Genomic DNA, 26,639 nt, shown 5'->3' on the forward strand with positions numbered 1-26,639 from the left:
TGCACTGAAGTCCCTTCCAAGAGGTCCCAGAACCAACACACATGGAGGCTGGGTTCAGACCACAACAGAGCACCACCCAATAGCTCCACAAGCAGCACACCAAAAGGATGGTCACAGCACATACCAGACCTTTATGGGGAAAATTCCACTTAATGGTGTCAGCCCCTGCACAGTAGGTCATACACTGTGATCATGTCCAATCTTCACAGCCAGCCACCCTGAGGGTCAACCCCACCCAGGGACCTGCCAACAGCAATCAAGGCTCAACTGCAACAGGACACATACAATCCACACACAGAACATACCTAGAGCACTCAGATCAGGTGATAAGGGAGACTGGGCCAGGGGACTCCATAGGACACATTCTACATAAGGCCGCTCTACCAAGACTGGAAGACATAGCAGACTTACCTAATACACAAAAACCAACACAGAGAGGCAGCCAAAATGGGGAGACAAAGAAACATGCCCCAAATGAAAGAACAGGAGAAATCTCCAGAATAAGAGCTGAATGAAATGGAGGCAAGAAATCTACCAGATACACAGTTCAATACAATGATTATAAGGGTGTTCAAAGAAGTGAGAACTTCAAAAAAGAGATAGCAAGCGTAAGAAAGGACACAGAAATCATGAAAAATAACCAGTCAGAAATGAAGAATACAACAACTGAAATGAAGAATGCACTAGAAGAAGTCAAAAGCGCATTAGATGAGGCAGAGGAGTGAATGAGCAATATGGAAGAGAAGGTAGCAGAAAAAAAAACAACAACAACAATCAGAGCAGCAAAGAGAAAAAAGAATTTTAAAAATGAGTATAATTTAAGGGACCTATGGGCAACATAAAGCATAACAACATCTGCTTGGTGAGGTAACAGTAGGAGAGAGGGAGAGAACAAGGGATTGAGAACCTATTTGAAGAAATAATGACTGAAATTTTCCCTAACCTGGTGAAGGAAAAAGACACACAAGTCCAAAAAGCGCAAAGCGTCCCAAACAAGATGAACCCAAAGAGGCCCACAGCAAAACACATCATAATTAAAATGGCAAGGGTTAAAGATAGAGAATCTTCAAAGCAGAAAAAGAAAGTTACCTACAAAGGAGCTCCTATAAGACTGTCAGCTGATTTCCCAAGAGAAACATTTTAGGCCAAAAAGCATTGGCATGAAATAGTCGCAGTGATGGAAAGCAAGGACCTATGACCAAGACTACTCTACCCAGCAAGACTACCATTTAAAATTGAAGGAGAGATACAGGTTTCCAGACAAGAAAAAGTTAAAGGAGTTCATCACCACCACACAAATATTATAAGAAATGTTAAAGGGACTTCTTTAAGAGGGGGGGGGAAAGGAACATAAATATGAATAATCAAATGGCAATACCTATGTACCTATCAATAATAACTTTAAATGTAAATGAACTCAATGCTGGAATCAAAACACATAGGGTAGCTGAATGGATAAAGAAAGAAAAAAAAAGGCAAGACCCGTACATTTGCTGTCTACAAGAGACCCACTTCAAATAGAAAGACACATACAGACCAAAAGTAAAGGGATGGGAAAAATATTTCATGCAAATGGAAACAAAATTAAAAAGCTGGGGTAGCAATACTTAGACAAAATAGACTTTAAAGCAAAGCTATAATAAGAGACAAACAAGGACCTTACATAATGATAATCGGATCAATCCAACAAGAGTATATAACTCTTGTGCCCTGGCTGATGTAGCTCGGTTGATTGGAACACCAAAAGGTTGCTGGTTTGATTCCTGGTCAGGGCACATACCTAGGTTGCAGGTTCAATCCTGTTCAGGGCATGTACAGGAGGCAACCAATCAATGTTTTTCTCTCACATTGATGTTTCTCCCTCTCTCTCCCCCCCCTCCCTTTCTCTAAAATCAATTTTTTAAAAATCTTTCTTTAAAAATAAGTATATAACTTTTGCAAACATTTATGCACCCAACCTAGGAGCTCCTATATATATAAAGCAAATACTGACGAACATAAAGGGAAAGATCGACAGTAATACAGCCAAAGCAGCAGACTTTAACACACCATAGACACTACTGAATAGATCTCCCAGAAAGATCAACAAGGGAACAGTGCCCTTAAATGACACCTTAGACCAGATGGATTTAATTGATATTTTTAGAATATTTTATCCCAAATCAGCAGAATATACATTATTTTCAAGTGCACATGAAACATTTGCAGGATAGACCACATATTAGGGCACAAAACAAGTCTCAATAATTTTAAGAAGATTCAATCATATCAAACATTTTCTATGAATGCAATGGTATGAAGAAAACTGAAAAACACACAAACACATGAAGGGTAAATAACATGTTCCTAAATAATGAATGGGTTAACAATTATGTCCGGAAAAAAATCAAAAAGTACCTTCAGACAAAAATGAAAACACAAAAATCCCAAGTCTATGTGACACAGTGAAAGTAGCCCTATTCCATCTCCCTGCTCCATAACTTTAATATGGTTTCCTTGGATAGATGATGTATCAGATGTTAAATTGATAAGAACAGATATTTACCCTTGATCTTAGCCAAAAGACTAAGTAGGGAATATGAAAGTTTACAGCAAAGGAAATTAGAATAAAAATAGACAAGATCTTAGCCTACAATGACACAAAAATAAATAAATAAAACTACATTGAAATAACATGTTTTTGCCTATTAGATTTCACAAAGATCAAAATTTTTTATAACACCCATATTGGCAACAGCACAGAAGAAATGTGCTCTTATACTCCGCTGGCCTGAGACTGTAAATTGGCACCACCTTCTGGGCTGCAATCCAGCAATATCTCCCCAAATTACCAATACCCATGTCCCTTGAAACAGATATTCTTAGGTCAGCAAATTGTTTTGCACTATGCACAATAGGAAAATAGTAGAATCAATCAAAATTCCATCAACACCAGACTGATTATGGAGAATACGGCACATACTTGCAGATAAAACAGAACCGCCAAAGAAGAAAGGGGAACCTCTTTTGCATGCATATGTGATAATCTCTTGTGTGTGTAAACAATGTGGGTTTAAAAACCATAAATTTATGTATACATATTTAATTGTTTATGCATCAACCACCTCTAGATCGTACACTGAAACTAATAACCCTGGCTACCTCTAGGAAGGAACACGGTGTAATAACTGGGGGAGGGGTGGTAGAGGAAGACTTCATTGCATAACTTTTTGGAGGTCCTGAGTGTTAAAATGTGAGTCCTTATAATTTTGAAAATGATTTTAATTTGCCTTTAGGTTTAAATAGTTGTTTGGCTGAGTCAGGATTCAAAAGCATATTTCCTTAGAACCCTGAAGCTATCAATTCATGATCCTCTAGTTGCTCATATTACTGATTCAGTCTCTAATGTCAATCAGACATTCATTCCATTGTGGTGATACTAATATCACTAGATAATCTTTCCTTTATTAAACTTGTACAATTTTCTCTTTATCTCTGATTTTCTAATATTCTGCCACGCAGAATAGATTTGAATCTCTCTTTGCCACTCTGAGCATGGTGGTTGGTCCATCAACCTGATGGTGTGTGTCTTTATCCCTGGCAAATTTGTTTCTGATACAAAAAGAGTTCTCTCAACCTCTACCTAACCGACACTGGCTGTACCAGCCAATTCAACTCAAATCATTGAATTAAATAACACTCTATACATACACCATCCACAAAATATGACCACTGCATGCCAAATGCTCACAGTTTGTAGATTACTCCCTTGTCTTGCTGTACATGATTATTTCCACCAGTAGGCCTGCGCGTTTACCAAGAATCAGCTGTATTTGTTTAAACATGTGTAGGCACAACATTTTGCAATTACATAATTTAACCAGACACTAAATACTAACAGCCAGTGAGCTATGAGTGCAAAAAGTGTGTTTGTTTCATGATGATTTTGGAAAAACCTGAGACAGATAAGTTACGAAGATAGATGATAGACGATAGATAGATAGATGATAGATAGATAGATAGATAGATAGATAGATAGATAGATAGATAGATAGATAGATAGATAGATGATAGATAGATAGATGATAGATAGATAGATAGATAGATAGATAGATAGATAGATAGATAGATAGATAGATAATAGATAGATGATTGATAGATAGATAGATAGATAGATAGATAGATAGATAGATAGATAGATAGATAATAGATAGATGATAGATCTAATTTCATTTGGGATGAAACAACTACAAAAGATTTGAAAACTTTTTTTGAAAACACTTATTCATGAAGATATATGCACCCTTATGTTCACTGTGGCATTATCATAATAGCCAAGACATGGAAACACCGAAGTGTCCTTCAGCAGATGATTAGATAAATATTTGGTGCATATATACAATGGAATAGTACTCAGCCATTTAAAAAGGTGAAATACTGCCATTTGACACAACATGGATAGATTTTGAGAGTACTATGCTAAGTGAAATGAGTCAATGGAAAAGAACAAGAGCCATACGATATCATGCATATGTGGGATATAAATCAAAAAGCAACAAATAAACAAAAAACACAACAGACTGGTGGGTACCAGAAGGAAAGAGGAGTGGGGGGAGAATGAAGAGGTTAGAGGGGATCAAATACCTGGTGACATAAGGAGACCAGACTTTGGGTGGTGAGCACACAATAGAGTATATAGATGTTGTTATTATAAAGTTGTACACCTGAAATTTACATAATGTTATTAACAAATGTTACTCCAATGTATTTAATAAAAAACAAATGAAAAAAAGATTCAAAATTTTTTAAAGTCCAGGATTATACACATAAATTCCCTTGCATTTGTCTTTAATTTTTATTCCAAATACAGAAACCTATATTGGAAATTGGTTTGGTGGACAGTGAGTGCGGCACACCTGGAACAGCAGTTATGTGATCTGTACTCAAAGGAGTAAGCAGTATCTGGCCTTACGTCCAAAGGCTGGCTGATTAATATATATTTTGGTGATTTAAATTAGAATTAAATGTTTAGGATACATTTCACCCATCTTAAAAATTCTAACCTATAACTTATTTTTAAAATTAACTCCTATTAGAGAAATACGGATCACTTAGATCTATAATTTTGGCTCACAGCTTTTCTTTCATATTTTGCACCCATTTGTCCCTTAATATTATGTTCTGAGATAATTTCTGGGTTTGATCTTTTAGATCACAAACTTACTGATCAGTTCGTATATGAAGTTTTTAATTAGAATGATTAAAAAATTTAGTTTCATTATATCTAATCATTTTTCCGAATAGGTGTTCTTTTTTTTTTAATTTATTTTTCCATAAATATATATCCACTCTCATTCTTCTGTTAAAGTATTCTATTTATTCTATTAATTTTGTTGCTTCATATATTAATTAACCAGTTTGATGGCTCTGTTGTATATGGTTTGTTTTCTTAAAAGGTATTCTTGGGTGTCAGCTCATCTCTTTTTGGTTTCCCTGCTCACCTATCTGCTCAGTTACCCAGCTCTCTTCCAGTTATTTGGTAAGACAGGTGGGACTGTCTACTGGGTACAGGGAGCCAACAACTCATCTTTCGAGAGTAGAAGACTCTTTATTCTCTGTTTCACCGACATGCCTGCGAAAGCTCTATCTCTATTCTTTCTGCTCTTGCCTAGGGACACGCATTTGGTCTCCACTTGTTGGCATCACTGGAAATCAGAAAAAGCCAAGAAGTTGTTCTAGGGGCCCCCTCTACCCGCTGCATGTGCAACAGCTCCTCTGGCATAGCTCCCACCACTCACAGATGTTTTCTAACGTCTATATATGTTTTCCATTAATCCAATCCAAACTGTTTCAGTCTTTCAAGAGATATTCAAAATGTTTGATGCACTGATGGCATTCTTTTATAATACTGCTTTAGATTTATTTAGAATATCTTTTCTGTCATTCCTAAGATTTGGCTCAAACAAAGAAGGTAGATGTGTGAGGTTAATCTGCAATCTTACTTTTTTCATTTGGATGCTGATTCCACTTCTACCCCTGAATCTCTTAGTTGTGCACTACCTTTCTCCATCCCTGCCCTGGCATTCTCCCCTCCTGCTTTCATGCTGGTACTTGATAAACTACCTACCTTGTCCGAAACAGGCACTTCCAAATATTTAAGTGTTCAGCATTTGCTATGGCATCAAATACTTTAATTCAAGTAAGAAAGCAGATTGCAAAAAAAATTAATTTACACAAAGTTGCAGATTGATTCTGTATCAAGAGCTTATCAAAATGACTACTGTGCCCTGGCTGGTGTGGCTCAGTGGTTAGGGCGTCAGCCTGCGATCCCTCCCTCCCTCTCCGTCTCCCTCTTTCCCCCTCCCTCCCTTCCACTCTCCCTTAAAAAAGGAGAAAAAAATGACTACTATATAAAACTCTAAATTTAAGTCAAGTTTTAGGAGTCACTCTTTATCATCCTGGAAAAATAATCTAAATATAACTGATAGTCATTTCAATAGTCCATATAAAGAGAACCACACACCCGGCCGGCATGGCTCAGCGGTTGAGCATCGACCTGTGATCCAGAAGATCATGGTTTGATTCCCGGTCAGGGCACATGCCCGGGGCTGCAGACTCCATCCCCAGTAGGGGGCATGCAGGAAGCAGCTGGTCAGTGACTCATCATTGATATTTCCATCTCTCTCTCCCTCTCCCTTTCTCTCTCTGAAATAAAAATATATTCAAAAAAAAAAGAGAACCATAGGCAAGGTATGTCCTGATTAGTGTACCACGGCCCGGTGGCTTAGAGAGCGGTGTGTGTGTGTATAAGTATTGCGTTAACTTTGGGGACCACACTTGTTGCACTCTTTCATGGAACTTCATTTGTTGCTTTTTTGTATTTTAATAGATGGTTATTTAAAACATAATAAAGTGCTGCATGTGTTGTATTTTATTTAGTGATTGCTAGTGAGTAGCCACTAAAAATTAGATATCTTACAATGTTGTGGAAATGAAAAGAGATGGACAAGATGGTGCCATCATAGCACTTGGGGCATCCCTGCATTTGTGCATAATCACAACCTGTTCTATCTCCCTGTAGACATTTGTGACTGGAGGGCCATGTTGGGAGCTCCTTGAAACCTACCAAGGCTTCTTCATCTTGTTTTTGTATTCTGTGCATCTGCACAGTGCCTTGCTCAAAGGAGTTGTTCAATAAACATTTAATTGCTTCACATTATATTTGTGTGCCTCTTAGATCAAATATATGGCTCAAATCAGATTATTATTCAATATCAGAGACTAATAAGGAGAAACAGAAATAGTAAGAACACTTTATATATCAATTGCCAGATATAAAATACAATTTGTGCATTTTATAAATAGGGAAAATGAGACCCAGAAAGATTAAGTACTTTGAAAAGGCAGCACCTGACCTTGTAACCAACTTCTCCATTCTAATACTTTTCCCTTCCCAGCACAAGTTAGATTGATATCTGGAGAATGAATGACCAGTCTCATGAATGTTCGCCACTTTGCAATACTGGACAACTGATAATCTGTAACAACCCAAAAGGTGCTGAGGAGCTCAGGCCCCAGTGTGCATCACTACTCAGAGGGGAAGGGAAGGTTTACCTAGTGGTCTGCTCTTTCCTGTGCCACTGGCAATCAGAAAGTTACTGAGAAGAAAAAACTGTTGCAAACTAAAGGCAGTTGCATTAATAAATAATTCACCCTCATAGAAAGACATCATGATTCCTCTCGTTAGAACTCCAGGATCACAGAATTCTGGAAATAAAGAGGAGCAGAAAGGCAGTCCTGTGCTAATCCGCAGCGAGCCAGAGGAAGCCTGTACTCCAGCTTACAAGGCTTTTGAGGTCTGATCTAACCAGCTATTGTAGGGTCCTTTCCCCTTATTGCACCTTGTGGCCTAGTCATGGGAGGTTATTTTTCATTCCCCTGATACACCCTCCACTTCCACGTTTCCACCCAGTCTCTTCCCTCTATCTGAAACACTCTTCAGCTCTTCTCTGCCAAGAGAAAGCCTCCCATGCTTAAAAATCCAATTAAACTTTGGGAAGTCTTCTCCAACTCCCCAAACGGGACTTTACCTCAGGCATAATTTTTGATGCATCATGTCATACAGTAGGTCACTGTTTCATGATGACCTATGTCATATCTACTTGTCTATGATGTCCTTATAATAATCTGTGAGCCCCCAACCCAGGACGAAGAATACGTTTAACATCCAGTCGAATTTTAATTCTATCATCCAGTTTTTAATGAAATCATCCCATCGTCTCATTTTACTTATGAAAGCTGAATTCCAGAGAGGTAGGGGACTTGGGGATCATCAGGATGCAAGCCAGTGTTAGGGCTCAGATAACAAATTATACTCTCTCTTTCTTAACCCACCCTCATAAGGGAAAGGGCTGGCATGGTAGAGTCTGCAGTAACAAACCCACCCTTTTTGGCTATTTGCCTAACTTTTTACTCAAAGTCTGACTGCTATACTGTATTGCTGGCAATGTCAGTTTTCCTCAATAACAAAGGCTTCCCAGTTCAGAACATATACATATGTGGCTAATAGGAAAAGTGAGTAGAAGTCCAACATGATAAACAGGGAGGTATGTCAAACTGCTATTCAGTCTATGAAAAACCTACTCATAATTCTAACTTTGCTCCCTTAAGTATGGAGAGAAGGCATTGCTCATTTGGAAAATCTGACCAAAAGCCCACATTTCAACACAGTGAAATGCTTTATCCCCTATTCCTTCCATCACACCAAGAACTTTCTATATGTAATTATTTAATCCCAGGCCAAACACCAGTGGACAATGAAATCTCCACAAAATGTTCCCCCTCCTCCCCCAGTGAGGTGTTCAAACATCAGTTCCACAAAAAACATTTTTAAAAGCTTTTCATGTGATTTTTTTCCATGCCAATTTTTTTCACTCATGGCTAAAAATGTTCATATTTGAATATTCATCACTATGAGCATCTGGTAAAATATAACCCTATCCAGTCATTTACATCACTTGACTATGGAACCTTAGGACAACATAGGTTTAAAAAAAAAAAAAAATCCCGTTTTATTTAGTTTGGACTTTTAACCATCTTTTTCCATTTCATGGCTTTGGGTAGCTTTGATTGTGCTGATATTTCCCGCTATCAATAGGAAAGATGAGATCCCGAACAATTAAGTGCTTTCAAAAGGATTAAATAATTAACTGTTAGATTTTTCTCCAAATAGACAGGTTGCTTTCAGACCGGTCCTTGTGGATTTCATCAGTGGCTCCCTGGGAACAACAAAATGAAGCCACCAATCACATGCGCGTTTTCAATATTTTGTGCGTTTCAAACCCACAGGAAAGGCCATGGTGACAAAGCTGCACAATGCGACTGTAGCTAATGCCACTGAAGGGGACACCTAAACATGGGTAAAATGGTAACTTTTATGCTATGTATACTTTACCACAAAGTAAAGGCCTAGTACAGGAGGTAACAATTATCCAAAGCCTTGCGTCAAGGCAGAGGGGGGGAAAATCGAATGAAGATCTCTATTTTTTCAGACAGAGCAAACGGCTGTGACTCTCCTGTTCCAGCAGGCCTCTTAGCAAGGCTCTCACACCTGCTACTTTCCCCGAGGAGTGGAAAGAAGAAAAGGAACTATTGCCAGATAAAATGGACACCCCAGAAAATATAACGTTAAATCATAGAAACCATAACCCTTTGAATACTGACTGGCTTCTAAGGTCCTCCCACAACAGTCAACGGCTCCCAGTCTTTCAGTTTGGTCCTGCTCAACTCCTGTCCTCCAGGGGAACCCTGAACAGCTGTCCCCTCTGGCTGTGCACGTGTATAAAGTGTACACAGTGGTCAGAGCGCAATTCAGAGAACTGTTCTGACAACTCTGAAGCAGGACATGAGAAATCCTGTAAGGTAACAGAGGAGGAACTGGGGGTGAGGGACACACACGAGGAGATTCAGCAGTGAGCAGACTGGTTGTCTTCCAGGCTCCTGAAAGGCACCACGTGGTGGGCTTATTTTGGAAAACAGGAAAAAAGTGAAACGGGGGAGGGGGGGAGAGTTATAAGGAGGCAGTTTCCCACAGTATTCGGTAGAAACGTGTAACCGTCCGGAATGCGACGGCTACCCACCCACCCACCGAGCCTGCAGGTCGGCCGACTGCCCTGGAGAGGCTCCCTGGGCGGTCGGCGGCGTGGACGGGGCGGTGCGGGCGCGGCCCCGGGCGCGGTGCACGCAAATCAGCTGGTCCCGGAGGGGGAGCGGGCGGGGGGCGGGGGAGGTGCGGGGGGCGCGGGGCGCTTACCAGGCCGCCGCCGCAGGTGCTGAACGAGGCGAGCGAGCCGGGGTGCCGCAGCACCGCCCCGGTGTAGAAGCAGGCGGCGTCGGGCGGCGCGGGAGGGCGCGGCGCGCTCGCCGCCCGCGCGGGGCCGGGGCCGGGGCTCGGCCGCTGTTCCACCGCGAAGCGCGGCGCCAGGAAGCGGCCGTCTCTCCGGAGCAGCAGGTAGAGGTCCCGGGAGAAGGCCGGGATCCGCAGCAGCACCTCGTCGCCTTCCGGCTCCGCGTGCAGGGCCGGGGGCGGAGACGGGGGCGGCTGCGGGGGCGGCGGCGGCTGCCACGCGGCCCGGGCGCCCGGGGACAGGGCGGCATCCCCGCCGGATCCCCGCGGCAGCTCCTGAGACTCGAGCTCCTCGTCTTCCTCGGCCCCCGGCGGCGGCGGCGGGGGCCGGGGCCGGGGCCCGGGCTCGGACGGGCCCTCCGCGGGCTCCTCGGGCGGCGCGGGGGCCACGGAGCGCACCTCGCGGGAGCTGCCGGCCGCCTGCGCCCGGGCGCCGCGCGCCCAGCCCGGGTCGGCGCTGCCCCCGCTGCCGCCCGCCGCGTCCAGCGGCTCCCGGCGCCAGAGCGCAGGAAACACGACTTCCCACTCCTCGCGGTCCGGGGCGAACGGCAGCCCTGCGGGGGGGCAGACACAGAGGTGCGGGCTGAATGCGCGGGCGCGCCCGGCTCCCAGGCGTCGGAGACCACCCGTCTAGCCCCTGAAACTCCGCAGCCCCGAAGCCTCGCGATCAGATTACAGATCCAAGCGTTTTCAAAATAAAAGTACTATTATAGGGCAGGGGGAAGGGAGCGGGAGCGGGAGCGGGCGGTCGGGTCTGGTGACAGCCCTGGGTTGCTGAAAGGTGCAGCGAAGACAACGGCACAATTAAATACTTTTCTTAAGTGCGTGCCGGAGCGGAGCTCTCCACTGACGGGCTTCCCAGCTCCCCTCCAGGTGCTGTAAGCGCGCCTTCGCAAACGCCACTACTCTCACCGAGGAAAACGAGTCCTTTCAGGATGGTTTTAAAAAGGCCCGGAGAGCGGCGCTTGGCTCTCGAGCGTGACCCCCGCACCCGCACCCGCACCCGCACCCGCACGCTCCTTTCGTCGCTGCCCACGGAGCCCCGCTCGCGGCGCACGGGCTGCACCAGCCCCGCCGCCCCGTGCGTTCCGGGTCTCCGAGCCTGGGGACCTTGGAAAGCGAGTCCCTGCGGAACTTACCTGAAACGATCCCGCTCGACAAGCCCGCCAGCTGGTAAAGGAGGCAGCAGCAGCAGCAGAGGTGAGCCAGGCGCATCTCGCGGCTCTGCCCCATCCCGCGCTCCTGCGGCCGCGGCTCCCTGCCCCGCGCGCGCCTCCCTGCGCGACCCACCGCGGGCGCCGCCGCCTCCCCGGAGCGCAAGAAGGCCGGGCGGCGAGTTTGCCCAGGCCCTTTGTCTGCCGGGGGGGGGGGGGGGGGGGGGGGGTGCTGTGTGACTCCGAGAGGCTGCCCGAGCACGGGCGGGGGTGGGGTGGGGTGGGGTGGGGTGGGGGGAGGAGCGGGGACCGGCAGCGCCACAGCCCCGCAGCTCTCCGGCTCCCAGGCGAATTAGGTGATGAGTCTATTTTCTGTGTTCTGGACGTGGCAGGAGTTTCCGGAGCCCCACAGGACCGACCCGCGGCCAGCCGGGAGCCGGCGAGCGCAGGCGGGCAGCGCTGCCTGGAGACGGCGGGAGGACCGCCCCGCGCGGGCTGGGGAGCCGCGGTGTGCGTGCCGCGGCTGGGCGCCTGCACCGCGCCGGCCCGCCGGGGCTTGGTGCCGCGGTCCCGCAGCCTGGTGTGCGGTGTCCGCACTCGCCTCCCGCCCGGAGTCCTGCAGGCTCGCCCCGGCCGCGGCGCGGGAGCCAATGTGCGGGAGGGTGACGGGGAGACTCGGCGCGCAAGGTGGGGTGTTGGAGGAGAAAAGATGCAAACTGATCCGACAAGAAAAAGGGACCAAGGTTGCCCGCCAAGCGTGACTTTGCGGGACAAAGGTCCCCGAACGCCGCACACGTGCTCACACGCCCGGTTGGGGTGGGGTGGGGACCCAAATTTCCTCACCTGACTCCTGATTGGCTGCTCTAGGAGCCCGATTTGCATCCTTACACGCACCCACTCACCCATCCCCAGGGGAGGTGTGCGCAGGTAGAAGAGCCTCCCTCTTCCCACCCCGCGCTCTTGCGCAGGCTCCTCCTTGGGTCGAGCTCTCCCCCCCGCACATCGCACAAAGCAGCACTTAGTGCAGACTTAAGCTCGAAGCTGGGCCCCATTTACCAAAGACCTTTGATATTTTTTTCTTCCCATCTTTGTCTCTAGGAATTCGCTAAGCTCGGAGATAATGTAATTCGTCATGCCGTGTGCTTCAGAAGTTCCCAGGACGGTAGACACCCTGACGTTTCAGAGCCTCTTATCCCACCTTATCTTTCAGGCTTCCCATGCCTCAGTACTATCAATTTCTCCCTCTCTCTCTCTCTCTCACACACACCCCACATATACACCACACCCACTCCTAATGAGGGTGAGATTAAGGGGACTGATGTTAAATATTGTATTCTAAAGACTTCAGGCCGAGTGAGATTATTTTGCCTTGTTTACTTTTGTTGTTGTTGTTGTTTATTAAATATATTTTTGCTGTTTCTGTCTTTGGGGGGAAATTCAACCTTGAATATTATTGCCCCCTTTGTTAGAGCTCTTTGTGGCGCCTACACCCCTTTCCACACCCCCTTTCGTGGCCGCGTCAAACCTTCCAGATCAGACTCCAGGGTGATTGATCTAACCTGTCATTTGCACCCTCTGGACTAGGCCAGACACCTAGATATGAGTTAATGCAAATCAGGTTTTTTTTTAAATGCCAGCGCTGAGGTTGGTTCCTCACATCCTTTGTTGTTTTACCTTCTGTTCTTTGTGTCAAAGGTGACTACTATGCCTTTCAAGGAGGCAGACGATCTTATTTCAAAGGAAAGCCATTGTTTGAATAAGCAGGGTCCTAGAATACTTTCTTTGAGTGGTCCAGAGTTAAAAAAACAAACACAAAGACCCTCTAGGTGTGTTTGTCAAGAGTGTTTTGTCTCCAAACCTTGTCTTGCAAAAGCTCTAAAATGAGTTACTAGGGTGGGTGTGGGTATCCAGACACTCAGGAAATATCTACGTTACTTAGGAACCTACACACTTCTTTTTATGGGACTCAATTAGACAGATTTAAAGCTAGGCAAGAAATCAGAGGCAGTTTATTTTTAAGAAATACAGCAAGTCATTAAGACAGAAGGCTAGTTTCAACGAAACACTTCCACTAGAGTATGTCTTAAATGTTTCTCAAGTCATTTTAACAATGACAACAAAAATATGAGTGAAATTGTAGGAATGCATATTAAATTGTATGCATTTATTGTAATACATTTGTGATTCTTTAAAACTAGATGAGCTCTGTGAGTTAATTAAATATACAACTCAAAAGCTCAGGTTGCCTGTGTAAGTTCTCATCTCTGCCTTTTCCCCCCACTACTAACATAATCTCTACCAATTCTTCACGGTAGAAGTTAATCTTGATTGTTATAGAAAGGTTTGCCTAATTCCCAGCAAGCTCTTCTCTTTCTCCATTTGAAATACTGTTATAATTTATTGGTATATTTTCAAAGGCTTTTATAAATCATTTGGTTTGCAATGAATTGTATACATATTTCTCCTACTAGACTATCCATTTTTGAAAGGTAGGAATGATTGCTTTTATATATCTTTTTTATTTTGTACATCACCCTACCTAATTCAATGATTTACACCACATAGGTGTCGAAATTCTCAGGAAATTCTTTAGGATGCTTTAGAAGATTATAGAAATTGATGTCTGTGTGGTATTTTATTTCAGTTCCAATTTTGACCCAGAATTACATTAGCTCGTTTGATGATCCTCTATCATCAGCATGATTTATCTGGCTTAGAGAGAGAACAAGCCTAAGAGAAAAATGACTTGTGGGAAGTTTCTGTGTTCTAACTAGAAAAGACTCAGATGTGCAAACAAGAGCATCAGTTGGAGTGGGTTTGAGTAAGTTTCACATATGTGTGTACGTGAAAGAAAGAACTAGCCTGATTTGGACCTGAGTAAATTGCATATGGTGAGATAGAGGAAAAAAGGCAGGAGTGTGACATATGTGTGCAATACCAACCTTAGAGGGAAGACAAGAGCAGCTGGGAAAAATATGTTGCTTAAGACAGGTCAATACATATGTCACCAGATGGTAGCTAGCATCAACCAAGCACTGCCTTTGTGGGGTGGAGATAAGTGACCAAGCATCGGAGTAAGTGGAACCAACTGTTCTTATACACAAGGTGCTCACATGTTGCATTTTATAACCCACGCTTTCCTATAGAGAAAGTTGACTTTGATGCCTTCAGCCCTTCCTCATTCTCTTCACTCCTTGGCCCAAAGCCCCTCACTACCTAAAGCTAATCTTAAATATTTTCTCATCCAAGAAACCATAAAATCTTAGGAAATACAAAGAAGCCTTTCACTGAGTTACATGAGGATACCAACTCCCACTAGCACTCACAGCTACATCGACATCGGCCCAGCCAGCAGTTGAGCATCAACCTAGGATCCAGGAGATGGAGGTTTGATTCCTAGTCAGGGCACATGCTTGGGTTCAGGCTTGATCCCGTCAGAGGTGTACAGGAGGCAGGCAATTGGTGTTTCTATCTCACATCGATTTCCCTCTCCCTCTCTTTCTCTCTTTCTCTCTCTCTCCTTTCCTCTCAAAATAAATAAAAAGACTTAAGCTAGTTCTGGCCATGGTAGAGTAATAGAGTAACAGGAACCAGATTAACTCTCACCTTAAGCAATTAGAAAAACAGACAAAATAAAATTTAAAAAATGGTTTTCAAACATTGGACAACAAGCAGCCTAAGACTATGACCTATTAGAGAAAGGAAGCAAATAGGTGATTACTAAAATGTCCCCAGCTTACTACCTGGAGGCAATGTCCAGGCTTCAGCACAGGGAAGAAAAACCCAAACAGAGCCCCAAAGACTAGCAGAGCTGAGAAGACAGATCAAGATGACTAGAATTTCTAGGGCAAAGTACCAGAGACAAGTGAGCTACATGGAGAGTGTAGGATTTATCTATTGCTTTGTAACCAACTTAGCAGTTAAAAACGATGATTATCTCAAGTGGTTTCTGAGGATCAGGAATCTAAGAGTAGCTAATCTGGAAATTTCTGGCTCAGGGTCTCACAAGACTGCAGTCAAACTCTTAGCTAGGGCTGTGGTTTCTGAAGACTTAACTGGAGATAGAGGTTCTGTTTTCAAAGCAACACGGCTGTTGACAGGTCACCTGCCACATGGATCTCTCCGTGGGGCTGCTCATTACATGTGTTCCCTCAGAACAGATGAGCCAATAGAGAGAGTGCACCCAAACTATAAGCTATGATCTTCTTTTAACCTAATCCTGAAAAAGATATATCATCACTTCCACCATATTCTATTCATAAGAAGCAAACCACGAAATCCAGCCCACACCCAAAAGGAGAAGTATCAAAAAAATGTATGTACCTGTTTTTAAAACCATCAGAGGGAATTTTTGCCCTCTGGCCATAAATTATTTGCATTTCCTCCATGTGCAAAATACATTCGTCCTCTCCCAAGGCCATCAAAAGATTCATTCTATTAAAGCATCAGCTCAAAGTCAAGAATATCACCATCTAAATCATGTCTAGGTGTGTATGATGTCCTCAGTGTAGGTCACTAAGTAGAGTGCTTTAAACTTAGTCTTTCTTCCTCTACAGGAACAATTTATTTACCTGCCATACACCCAACATACTATGGTGGGACAGGCAGGAGGTAATGGCTATAAGCATTTCTGTTCAACAGGGAGGAAGAGAGGAGGCACAAAGGACTCACTGGTCCACAGCAATTCTGAAATCCAACTGAGAAAATGTTTAAAGCTCCTTTAATATATCTCAAGATTTGGGAATAATTCTCCATGGCTCTGGGCTCTGGCCTCTTGGAACTTGTTTCTACCCTCTGAGTCATCCTTCCATTTTCATGAAAGGTAGTAGTCTTCTCCGTTGACTCCCTGACAGGAGAATATATGGGTTGACTGACTCCATATTATTTTATAGAGTATCTTCCTGTTTCTGTCCAGAAATAGTTTTGCATATGTAATTCTGTTTTCCAAACTTTGTGAGTCTTTTGTGAATCTGTATGGAATTTACTCCATTAGACAAAAGCCATACCCTCAAATCCCTCAAATTTCTGGAAGATAAACCCTTCTCTACCTTGACTTTCTGATGAGACTGCTGAGAAACGGTGCTCTTATACTTCTTAGAAGCCCTAATGTTTGACTGAAAGGATCTGGGAGACACACACTTAGACACTTTAGAGGGCCTTCATTCTGACTGAAAGATACTCTGAATGGCCCCATGTGATCTTTATGATTTCTTAATAAGGGATATTACAGTCACATCTTTGGCTTTATCATTAGACCATGCTTTCCTGAAACTGCCCTGTTATTTCCTCTTTGCTATGATGCAATTTGTTCATAATCTTAGCAGTATTCTTCAGAAAAATAAGCTAAACAATCGAAATACCATCCAGTCCTGGCTGCTTTTTATTAACAGTCTTCTTTTAGTTTATCTTCCCTCTTCTCACATGTTCTATAAGCAGGAAGAAACCAGGTGGCACCTACAAAAAACTTTTGGAAACATCCTTAGCTTGATGAACCAGTTCACTAGGTCCATTTTCTACTGCAGACAACAGTGTTAGTAAACTTATTGTCACTATATAGCAAGAATTTCCCTTCCTTTAGTTTCCTATAATTTTTACCTCACTTTCTTACAAGCCCTCACCTATAGCCTTATCAAAGATCATATGACTTTGACTAAAAACATTTTTAAGGTAGTAAAGAAATTAAATTTGTAGTTAAAAAAAAACTTTCAAAAAACAACTTTAGTTCCAGATGGTTTCAATGGTTTATTCTACTGAACATTTGTTTTTAAAGTAACACCAATTCTACATAATCTTTTCCAGAAAATAGAAGACCACAGTTCACAACTAATTTTATGAGGCTGGCAGTACTCTCATACCAAAACCAGACAAAGCCAGAACAAAAAGGGAAAATACAGACCACTATACCTCATGAATATAGATGCAAAATCAACAAAATATTAGTAAATTGGATCCAGCAATATATAAAAAGGATAATGTAATATGACCAGTGAGATTTATTTAAAGAATGCAAGGCTAGTTCAATATTCCAAAATCAATCAATGTAATTCACCATAACAACAGGCTAAAGAAGAAAACCACATGAGTATACCAACTGATGCAGAAAAGGCATTTAACAATATTCAACATCCATTCATGATTAAAACTTTCAGCAAACTGTAATGGGAGTAAAAAAGAAATTCTTCAACTGGGCAAAGAATAACTATTTTTTAAAAAGCTATAGCTGAGTGTGAAGGACTGGAAGCTATCCCTCTAAAAACTGAAATTAAGGCATAGATGCCCACTCTCACCACTCCTCTTCATCATAGTATTGAAAACCCTAACTAGTGAAATAAAGCAAGAAAAACAAATAAAAGTAATACAAATTTGAAAGGAAAAATTAACTGTCCCTATTTGCCAAAGACATGACCATCTATGTAGAAAATCCTCAAAATAAATGCAAAAAAAAAAAAAAAAATTCTTAGATGCCCTAGCCAGGTGGTGCAGTTGATTGGAGCATCATCCTATATCCCAAAAGGCTGCAGGTTCAAGTCCTGGTCAGGGCACATACCTAGGTTTCAAGTTCTATCCCTGGTTGGGGTATGTACGGGAAACAACCAATCAATGTTTCTCTCTCACATCAAAATTCCTCTCTCTCTCCCTCTCTCTCTCCCTCTTCTCCTTCCACTCTGTCTGAAAAGCAATGAAAAAAATATCCTCAGTGAGTATTAAAAAAAAATTCTTAGAGTAATAAAAGTTCTTAGTTCTCAAGATCACAGAATGCAAGGTCAACACCAAAAATCAGTCATATTTCTATACACTAGCAATAAACAATTGGAAACTAAAGTTAAAATTCAATACTATTTACATTAGTTCAAAAAAATGAACTATTCATATGAACTAGTGTAAGTCTGATAAAATATGTATAGGATCTGTTTGCTGAAGACCACAAAACATTAATACAAATTAAAGCCCTAAATAAATGGGTTTACAGGTTGGAAGAATAAAAATATTAAAGGTGAAAATGCTACCCAAATTATCTTTTTGTTTATATAAATTCCTATTAACATCCCAGCAGGATTATTTTATAGATATAGACAAACTGATTTTTAAATATGTACAGAAACAGAAAGGAACTAAATTAGTGGGGGGAAAATTGACAAAGGAAAATAAAGTTCAAAGACTCAAAACCACCTAATATTAAGGTTCACTCTATAGCTATAGTAATCAAGAGATCATGGTATTCCATAGATCAGTGGAACAGAATAGAAAGTCCAGAAATATTTTCAAACAAGTACAACTGTTTTTCAACAAAGGTGCAAAATCAATTCAATGGAGAAATGACAGTATTTTCAACAAATGAGGTTGGAACAACTGGATATCAAAGACAAAAAAAAACAGAAAACCACAACTTAAATCTCACATACAAAAATTAACTTAAAATGGATCATAGATCTAAATATAAAATGTAAAACTATAAAATATAAAACTTCTAGAAGAAAATATGAAACAAAAATATTTGGTCTTTGTAACTTATGGTTAAAAGAAGAGTTCTTAGACATGACATCAAAATTAGAATCTGTAAAATAATAATAATAATTACTATTATTAAATTGATCCATAAAAATAAAATGATAGATTGAACTTCATCAATATTAAAAACTTTTTCTCTGAAAAAGACCCCCATAAGAGTATGTAAAAATGGACCACAAGCTACAGGAAGATATTTAAAAATATATCTGGCAAAGGACTTATATACAGAATATTTTTTTTAATCTTTGAACTTATGACTAAGAGAACAAGAAATCCAACTAGAAAATGAGAAGAGTTAAAAAGCAAGTATATTCAGAAACAATAAGGATATAAAAAGATATTAAACATCATTAAATTGTAGGTAAATGCAAATTAAAATGATGAAAGCCATTACATATCTATTAGAATGGCTAAAATACAAAATACTGACAATTCCAAGTGTTGACAAGGATGCAGAATCAACCAGAACTCTCATACATCAAATGAACTATTGAATGGATCACAAAGGTATTGTGCTGAATGAAAAAGTCAGTCTCAAAACATTACATGCTACATGATTCCATTTACATATCATTCCTGAAATGATAAAATTATAGTGATGGAAAATGTATCAGTGGCTTCCAGGGATTAGGCTTTGGAGGAGTATCTACGGGTATCTATCAATAAATGGAAAAGGGAGTTTTATTGTGATAATGAAACAGTTCTCTCTTAATCATAGTGTGGTTACACATATCTATACATGATAATATTTCATAGAACTGCACACACATATACACACATACATACAACTGGTACAACTGATGAAATCTAAGTAGGGTCTGTAGTTTAACTTAATAATATTGTACCAATGTCAATTTCCTGGTTTTGATAATGTACTATGGTTATATAAGATATTATCATTAGTGGAAATTGGGTGAATTATTCATAGGGAACATCTGTAAATTTTTAGTACAAAATTATTTCAAAATAAAACCTAAAATAAACTTTTTCAAAGCAGGTTTTCACTAATACTCTCCGCAATGCTCACTAACCAGCTCCAAACCATTCTCACAATTTAAGTTGTTACAGCAAACCTACTTCAAGGTACCAAAACTTGTATTAGTTAGCTGTTGCTACATAACAAATTACCTCAAAAGTTAGCGTCTTAAGACAATAATCATTTATTATCTGACACAGTCTCTTAGTGTTAAGCATCCAGGAAGGGTGTGTCCGAGTAATTTTGGCACCAGATTTCTCATAAGGCTTCAACCAAGCTGTTGATCAGATCCATAGGCTACAATCATTGACAACTTGACTGGCCTGAAGGCTCTGGCTTCCCTTGGAGCAGCTATCCAAAAAAGAAAAGAGTACACCAAAGAAGGAAGGCACAATATTTTCATAACCTAACCACAGAAGTGATATCCCATCACTGCTGCCATAATCTGTTTGTCAGACATGTGTCACTTAGTCCAACTCATACTCAAAAGGGAGACAATAAGATTCCATCATTTGATGGGAGGGATAATCAAAGAATTTATGGACACACTATTAAAACTACAGGAGGGAAAGAGAAGAAGGGAGAGAGAGAGAGAAAAAAAAACTCTGGATGCTTGCTAAGCAAACTCTGAAGTAGCTGTCTGTGTCCTGATTTGTCATGCATGTGAAAAAAACTACCCACAGTCTGGGGGGGGAAAGTCAGAAAGCATTAGGCCAACCAATACTTTAAGTGCTATGTGTTTCTCCCAGGTACAGTGGAAAAAACTCATAATGCAAGTGGCTTTTGATAGTGCTCTTAGAAAATTATCTGCTTGGTGGGGCTAAATTAACCCTATAATTAAAATTGATCTGAACCCATTTCAACAAGGCTTAAAAGTAAGCCGTAAAATGATTCATTTGATTCTAAGTAACTCAATTGCCTATCAAAACATAATCCATTACATTTAAAGGGATAATAATAAACAGCAAAGATGTAAAATTCTCATTATCTGGCACCTGATTAAAAATTTCAGGCATGCAAAAAGCAGAAAAATATTACCTTTAACAAAAAGGAAAGAGTCAATTAGTGAAAATAGATCCAGACATGACAGAAGTAACAGAAAGAGCCAACAAAACCATTAAAACAGCTATTGTAAATATGCTGCTTTACAAGAAGATAGAGGAAGAGATGAACCTGATGAGGAGGGACTTAAAAAGTACACAATTGGAAATTCTAGAGATAAAAAACACAATATTTCAAATGAAATGCACACCAGGTGGGATTGAAAGCAGATTAGACACATCAGGAAAAAAAGATTAGTGAACTTGAAGACATAGCAACAGAAACTGTATCAAGTGAAGTACAGAGAGAAAAAAAAACAAGCAAACAAGAAATGACTTGAAAGCTGGAAAGCTATGGATAATAACAAATGATCTAATATATGAGTAAATGGAGTCCTAGAAGGAGAGATGAAACGGAAGAGGAAGGGAAACCACTTGAAGAAATATGGCTGGAAATATTTCATCAAATTTGATGAAAATACAAACATATATCTGGAAGCAGAGCATACCTAACAAAAACTTCTCCAAGGTATATCTTAATTAAATTGCTCAAAACCAAAGAGAAATAGAAAATCTCAAAAGCAGCCAGAAGGAAAAAGATGCATTATGTAGAGAAACAAAGATAAGAATTACAGCAAATTTCTTATCAAAATAAATACAAACCAGGAGAGAGAGCAAATCCTTTAGCAGATATATATATTCTGCAAACTAGATTTTCTCCTAGTCTGTGGCTTGCCTTTTTGTGTATTAAACAATGTCCTTTGAAGAGCTAACATTTTTAATTTTGTCTAATTTACTAATATAAAGTCCAATTTATTAATTTGTCCTGTATCGTTTGTACTTTGGGTTTGTTATCTAACACATTTTTGCATAACCTGAGATCAAATGCTCTTCTAGAAGTTTTAAGGGTTTTCCTCTTCCATTTAGGTTTCTGATCCATTTTGGCCTAATTCTGGTAGATGAGGTGAGATAAGGTAAAGGTTAATAATTTTATATGTAGATAGCCAACATTATTAGTAACTAGAGAAATAAACATTAAGTGCAAATTAAAAACACAGGTAGATAATGCTACACACCCACTAGATTGGAGAAAATTTAAAATATATATAATACCAAATATTTGCTAGGATGTGCAACAAACGGAACACTCATGCAATACTGATATGTGTGCAAAATATGGCCGTGTTGGGGGCCAAATGACAGCTTCTTATGTGTCTTAAATATACTTTCATCATGCAACCCAACCACCCATTTTCTAGTTATTTTTACCAAGAGAAATGGGAACATGTATACAAAATACTGCTGGAATTTTCACATCAGCTTTATTAGTAATAGTCCCAAATGGAAACAGCTCACATGTCCATCAACGGTTAAACAAATTTTATCCATTGGTGAATAGATCAACAAATTTTATTATATCTTTGTAGTAACTCATCAATAAAAGGAAACAAACTGCTGATACATGCAACAACATGCAGGATGAACCTCAAAAGCATTTCTCTAAGTGAATAAGGCTTCCATTTATATGAAAGTCTAGAAAAGGCAAAACTAAAGTGATGGAAAGATCAATGCCAGGAGCTGTTCTGTGGGAACAGAAGGCAAAAGGGGTGATGAAATGGTCTATGTCATGATTATGGTACTGGTTACATAATTGTATTTTTCAAAACTCATTCCAATTCTACACCTAACAATGATGAAATCTATTGCATGTAAATTGTATCTCAATAACCTTTTTAAGAAAAGACTTAAGATGAATATGCAACACCCCTGATGCTTTAAATTTAGGTATTATGAGTGTATGTACCCCAGGATTCCCCAGCTAAGTAAGAGCTACCATAATCCATCCACCCAGATGCTATTTATCAAATTCCTAGACCTGGCTCAGTACATAGCCCCTAGTCCCTTGAATGAAGGGAAAGCCTGGACACCCCCAAGAAGACCTGATAACATTGTCTATAAGCCAATTTTCTTTCCTGCCAGAAAAGAACCTAAAACTATTTACTAAGATTGTTTTGCTTTCGGGTATAGAATATGCCCAGATCTTTTGACTCTTACTGTTGGACACTAACTTGGGAAAAGGAGTCGAGGACCCAACTTCCATTGCAATATAAGTGTTAGAATGGGGCTTCCGAAAGTCATAAATCAATTTTGATTTGAGTGTGCTTATGAATGGTGTAGTAAAATCCTGAATCCACACTGTATGTAAAAGACCATAGTAACAAATATGTAATAGCTAAAAAACAATAGAAATATATTCCTCATTTATGTAACAGTTGAAGTAGGTGTTCCTTATATTTTAGGACCCAAGCTCTTTCCTTCTTTGGGCTCTTCCATGTCCCATAACCTTGTCGTCTGCACCCAAACTATGGAAGGCAAAGGCACATGAAAAGGCAGGCAAGTTTCCAAAAACCCTTGAAGTAATACATACACACTATGCCTGTTCACATTCTGTTGGCAAAATCTGGTTATAGGATCATCTCTACATTTTCAAGGATGGTTGAAAATACAGCCTAACATTTTATCGAGGGAAAGGAGGAAGTGGATTTTAGTGAAAATCTAGAGATCTCTGTCAAAAAGCTGTGCTTTTTCACCACTTGCTGAATAAGTACTAGAAACAGAAATACTGAGAACTGGCTGATCTCCCACGTGGGTTTCCTGACACATAGGGTAATGTCTATTGCAATAAGACACCAAATGAAAACCACTAGAACTTCCCTCCAAACCAAAATTATATATCAAAGTAATTCTGAATTACTGTGAAACTACAGAATTTAGTGCCTCTCTCAAAGACTTAGAAGATGCAAAGGTGATGACTTTATATTTAAATCACCTATGCAGATGATAGATAGGCCCTGGAAAATAATAAATGAGTGTTGTATATTTAATCCATTTTAGCTGCTATTCTAGATATAATTTTTTTACTTGGACAAATAAAATAACCTCTGACAATTAATAGGCAGCTGTTGATTTGGTAAAAGTTTTTCCTTTCTCCCTATAAATATAAATGAATGGAACAATTTGTTTTTACCTGAAAAAGATCAAAGTACAGCTTCCTCCTGGGTAATATCTACTCTCTAATGTTTTCCATAATTTATTCCAAAAGGATATTAAAGTTTCTGATCCCACAAGGACGTAATGTTTGTCCATTAAATTAACAATGATGCTGATAGAACGCAGAAGGCATGATGTAGCCAGCCTTGAGGAAAAGCACATATATTTAAAGAGTGGGAGATTAAGTGAAGTCTCTGGGAGTTCAGTGATTTGGGGGCAAGTCAGGATCTCTCTCTCAAAGTAAAGAAATATTTTGCTATACCTTGCACCCTTACCAATAAGAAAAACATTTTGTGGGTTCTTTGGGTTTCAGAGAAAATGTACACCTCATGTGAGTTAGCCTTTCTGACATACCAGTTGATGCAAAGGATGACATATGTTGAGTTTGTTTCAGAGGAACCAAAGTTTCTCCATTTGGTCTTATTGGGGCGCAGATAGCTCTGCCTCTCTACCCTATAGACCTGGGGATTAAAAGGGGCATTGGGTGATCATGTATTATCCCATCCCTGTATGGAGCAGTGGCAAAATATGATTAGAAAATCAAAATGGAGCCCTAGCCAGTTTTGCTCAGTGCTTAGAGCACCAGCCCTCAGACTGAAGGTGTCTTGGGCTAGATTCCAGTCAAGGGCATGTACCTTGGTTGCAGGCTCACTCCCTGGCCCTGGTTGGGGCCTGTGCTGGAGGCAACCAACTGATATGTCTCTCTAGCATCGGTATTTCTTTCTCTCTCTCTCTCTCTCTCTCTCTCTCTCTCTCTCTCTCCCTTCCACTATCTCTGAAAAGCAATGGGAAAAAATATCTTCAGGTGAGGATTTAAAAAAAAAAAAGAAGAAAAGAAAATCCAAATGGAGACCCTAAAAATTCTGGAGCATTGCCAGGCCCTCTACTGCAAATAATGATTCCCTTCTTTACAAAAGCTCTTGCCTTTCAACTAGGCCATGACTGAGACTGAATACCTGACCGGAATAGGAGACGACCACGAAAACTGAGCTGTCCATCATAAAGCAAGTGCTGTTCTATTCAACCAGAACATCGCCAGCAGAAAGGCACTGGCCTGGCCTGTTCGCCACTCTTTCCAGGTTCTGGACTGACACCTGGTACATGATCGTTGTTTAGTAAGCATTTGCTAATAGATGGAGGAAAGGAAAGAGATAGGATGGAAGAAGGGAACAGGGGAGAGTGAGAGAGAGAAAGGATTCTAGCTACACTTGTCCAGAAACATTCTCCTCCAACAGAACTTGCATCAACAGGATAACATCGAAACAGGTCCTGAAAGCCCCATTTTTCATAAACAGTTCTCTCAAAATAGGAGCGTGCTTACTCTAATTTCACTGAAGTTCCTCCCACAAACCTTATCTAATGTGTCATGGGAAATTTGCTAAGAGCAGCTGACAGCTACAGAGGAATAAATTCAGCCCTGGTTCACACGTTTCTCTGTGCAATTTGTTGGCACCAACCACAAGCGGACAGCTGCAAGGTGGCAGCCCCCTCAGGAGCTGTCCTGAGGAGCACCCGCTGAGGCGCAAGCAGGGCACCGTTTGCCCGCCACTGAAAAGGCCCGTGGCATGAAGCAAGCTTCTCTACCCATTAATGCAAAGTGGTTCATGGTTTGCCGAGGTGGTAAGAACCTAGGAAGAAGTCTGATTAAAGGATTGGTGAGAAAGAAGCCTGTCTAAGGATTATGTGTATGAACTTTTGGAAGTGGAAGTTCAAGAACTCCCCAGAGTGAGAGACATTTGTGTCCCTTGTGAATGCGCCTCCAGAGCCCCCTCTGTGAAATGGGCTCATTGCTGGATTGTGCAAACCAGCCCTCTGCCGGCAGCCGGCAGCCTCTGTCTCCACATGCTCATTAATCAACCGGAGTGTAACTAAGAGGCATTGGAGGCCGCTTCCCTAGCTGAAGTCAAGCGGGCCTCTACCAACGCTGATTCTCTAATAGGCCAGCAGCGAAAATATTGTTACATAATATAGGGGAATATTTGAAAAATCTTTGGTTAAGGAGGCCTTTAGAAATAATATAAAAAGGCTAATAGTCATAAGGAAAAAAACATTTGACTTCATCTTTTTAAATTAGTTTGTGTTAAAAATATATATTTAAAAAATAAAAAAAACACCCACAGGACAGACAGGGGGTTAATATCTCTAATATAAAAAGGGTTCTTATAAATTAATTTTAAAAGAAGAACAGCAGTCAGAAAGAAAAATGGGTAATGGATAGAATAAGTCATTGAGAGAAAAGGAAATTCAAATGAAACAATAATATGAAAAAGTCTCTCAACTTCACCGCTAGGGAGAGTAATGTAGATTATTACAAAAAGATCCTGTCTTGACTTTTCTTTAAACCCCCAAAATAAAAAGTGATAAGAGTCGGTGCTGGTGAAGTGTGAGAGGTGGAAACAGTCTTCACCTTGCTTCTGAGAGTGTGTGCTAAGCAGCCTTTGGAAATGAAACTGGGCATCTTCTGCAAAATTTAAAACGTCTCCTGTTGATCCATCAGTCCCACCTGGAGAAATCTATTTTGGAGA

General features: G+C 40.9%; 1 protein-coding gene and 1 non-coding gene across 2 annotated transcripts in view; both read right to left on the minus strand.

The window, feature by feature from the left end:
* Positions 1–11,649, minus strand: part of ADAMTS19 (ADAM metallopeptidase with thrombospondin type 1 motif 19) — a 219,007-nt gene extending 207,358 nt beyond the window's left edge. Inside the window, exons 1-2 of the mRNA XM_087816415.1 lie at positions 11,524–11,649; positions 10,292–10,938 (exon numbers count right to left, since the gene is read on the minus strand). Of these exons, the coding sequence (XP_087672541.1) occupies positions 10,292–10,938; positions 11,524–11,617 (741 nt within the window). The 5' untranslated portion in view covers positions 11,618–11,649. The remainder of the gene's footprint in view (positions 1–10,291; positions 10,939–11,523) is intronic.
* Positions 2,393–2,577, minus strand: LOC148093229 (U2 spliceosomal RNA). Its single transcript, XR_015714433.1, has one exon. It is a non-coding gene; the product is annotated as a U2 spliceosomal RNA (small nuclear RNA).
* Positions 11,650–26,639: the final 14,990 nt, after the last annotated feature.

Source organism: Miniopterus natalensis, chromosome 4, assembly GCF_054644295.1.
Source record: "Miniopterus natalensis isolate mMinNat1 chromosome 4, mMinNat1.hap1, whole genome shotgun sequence".
NCBI lineage: Eukaryota > Metazoa > Chordata > Mammalia > Chiroptera > Miniopteridae > Miniopterus > Miniopterus natalensis.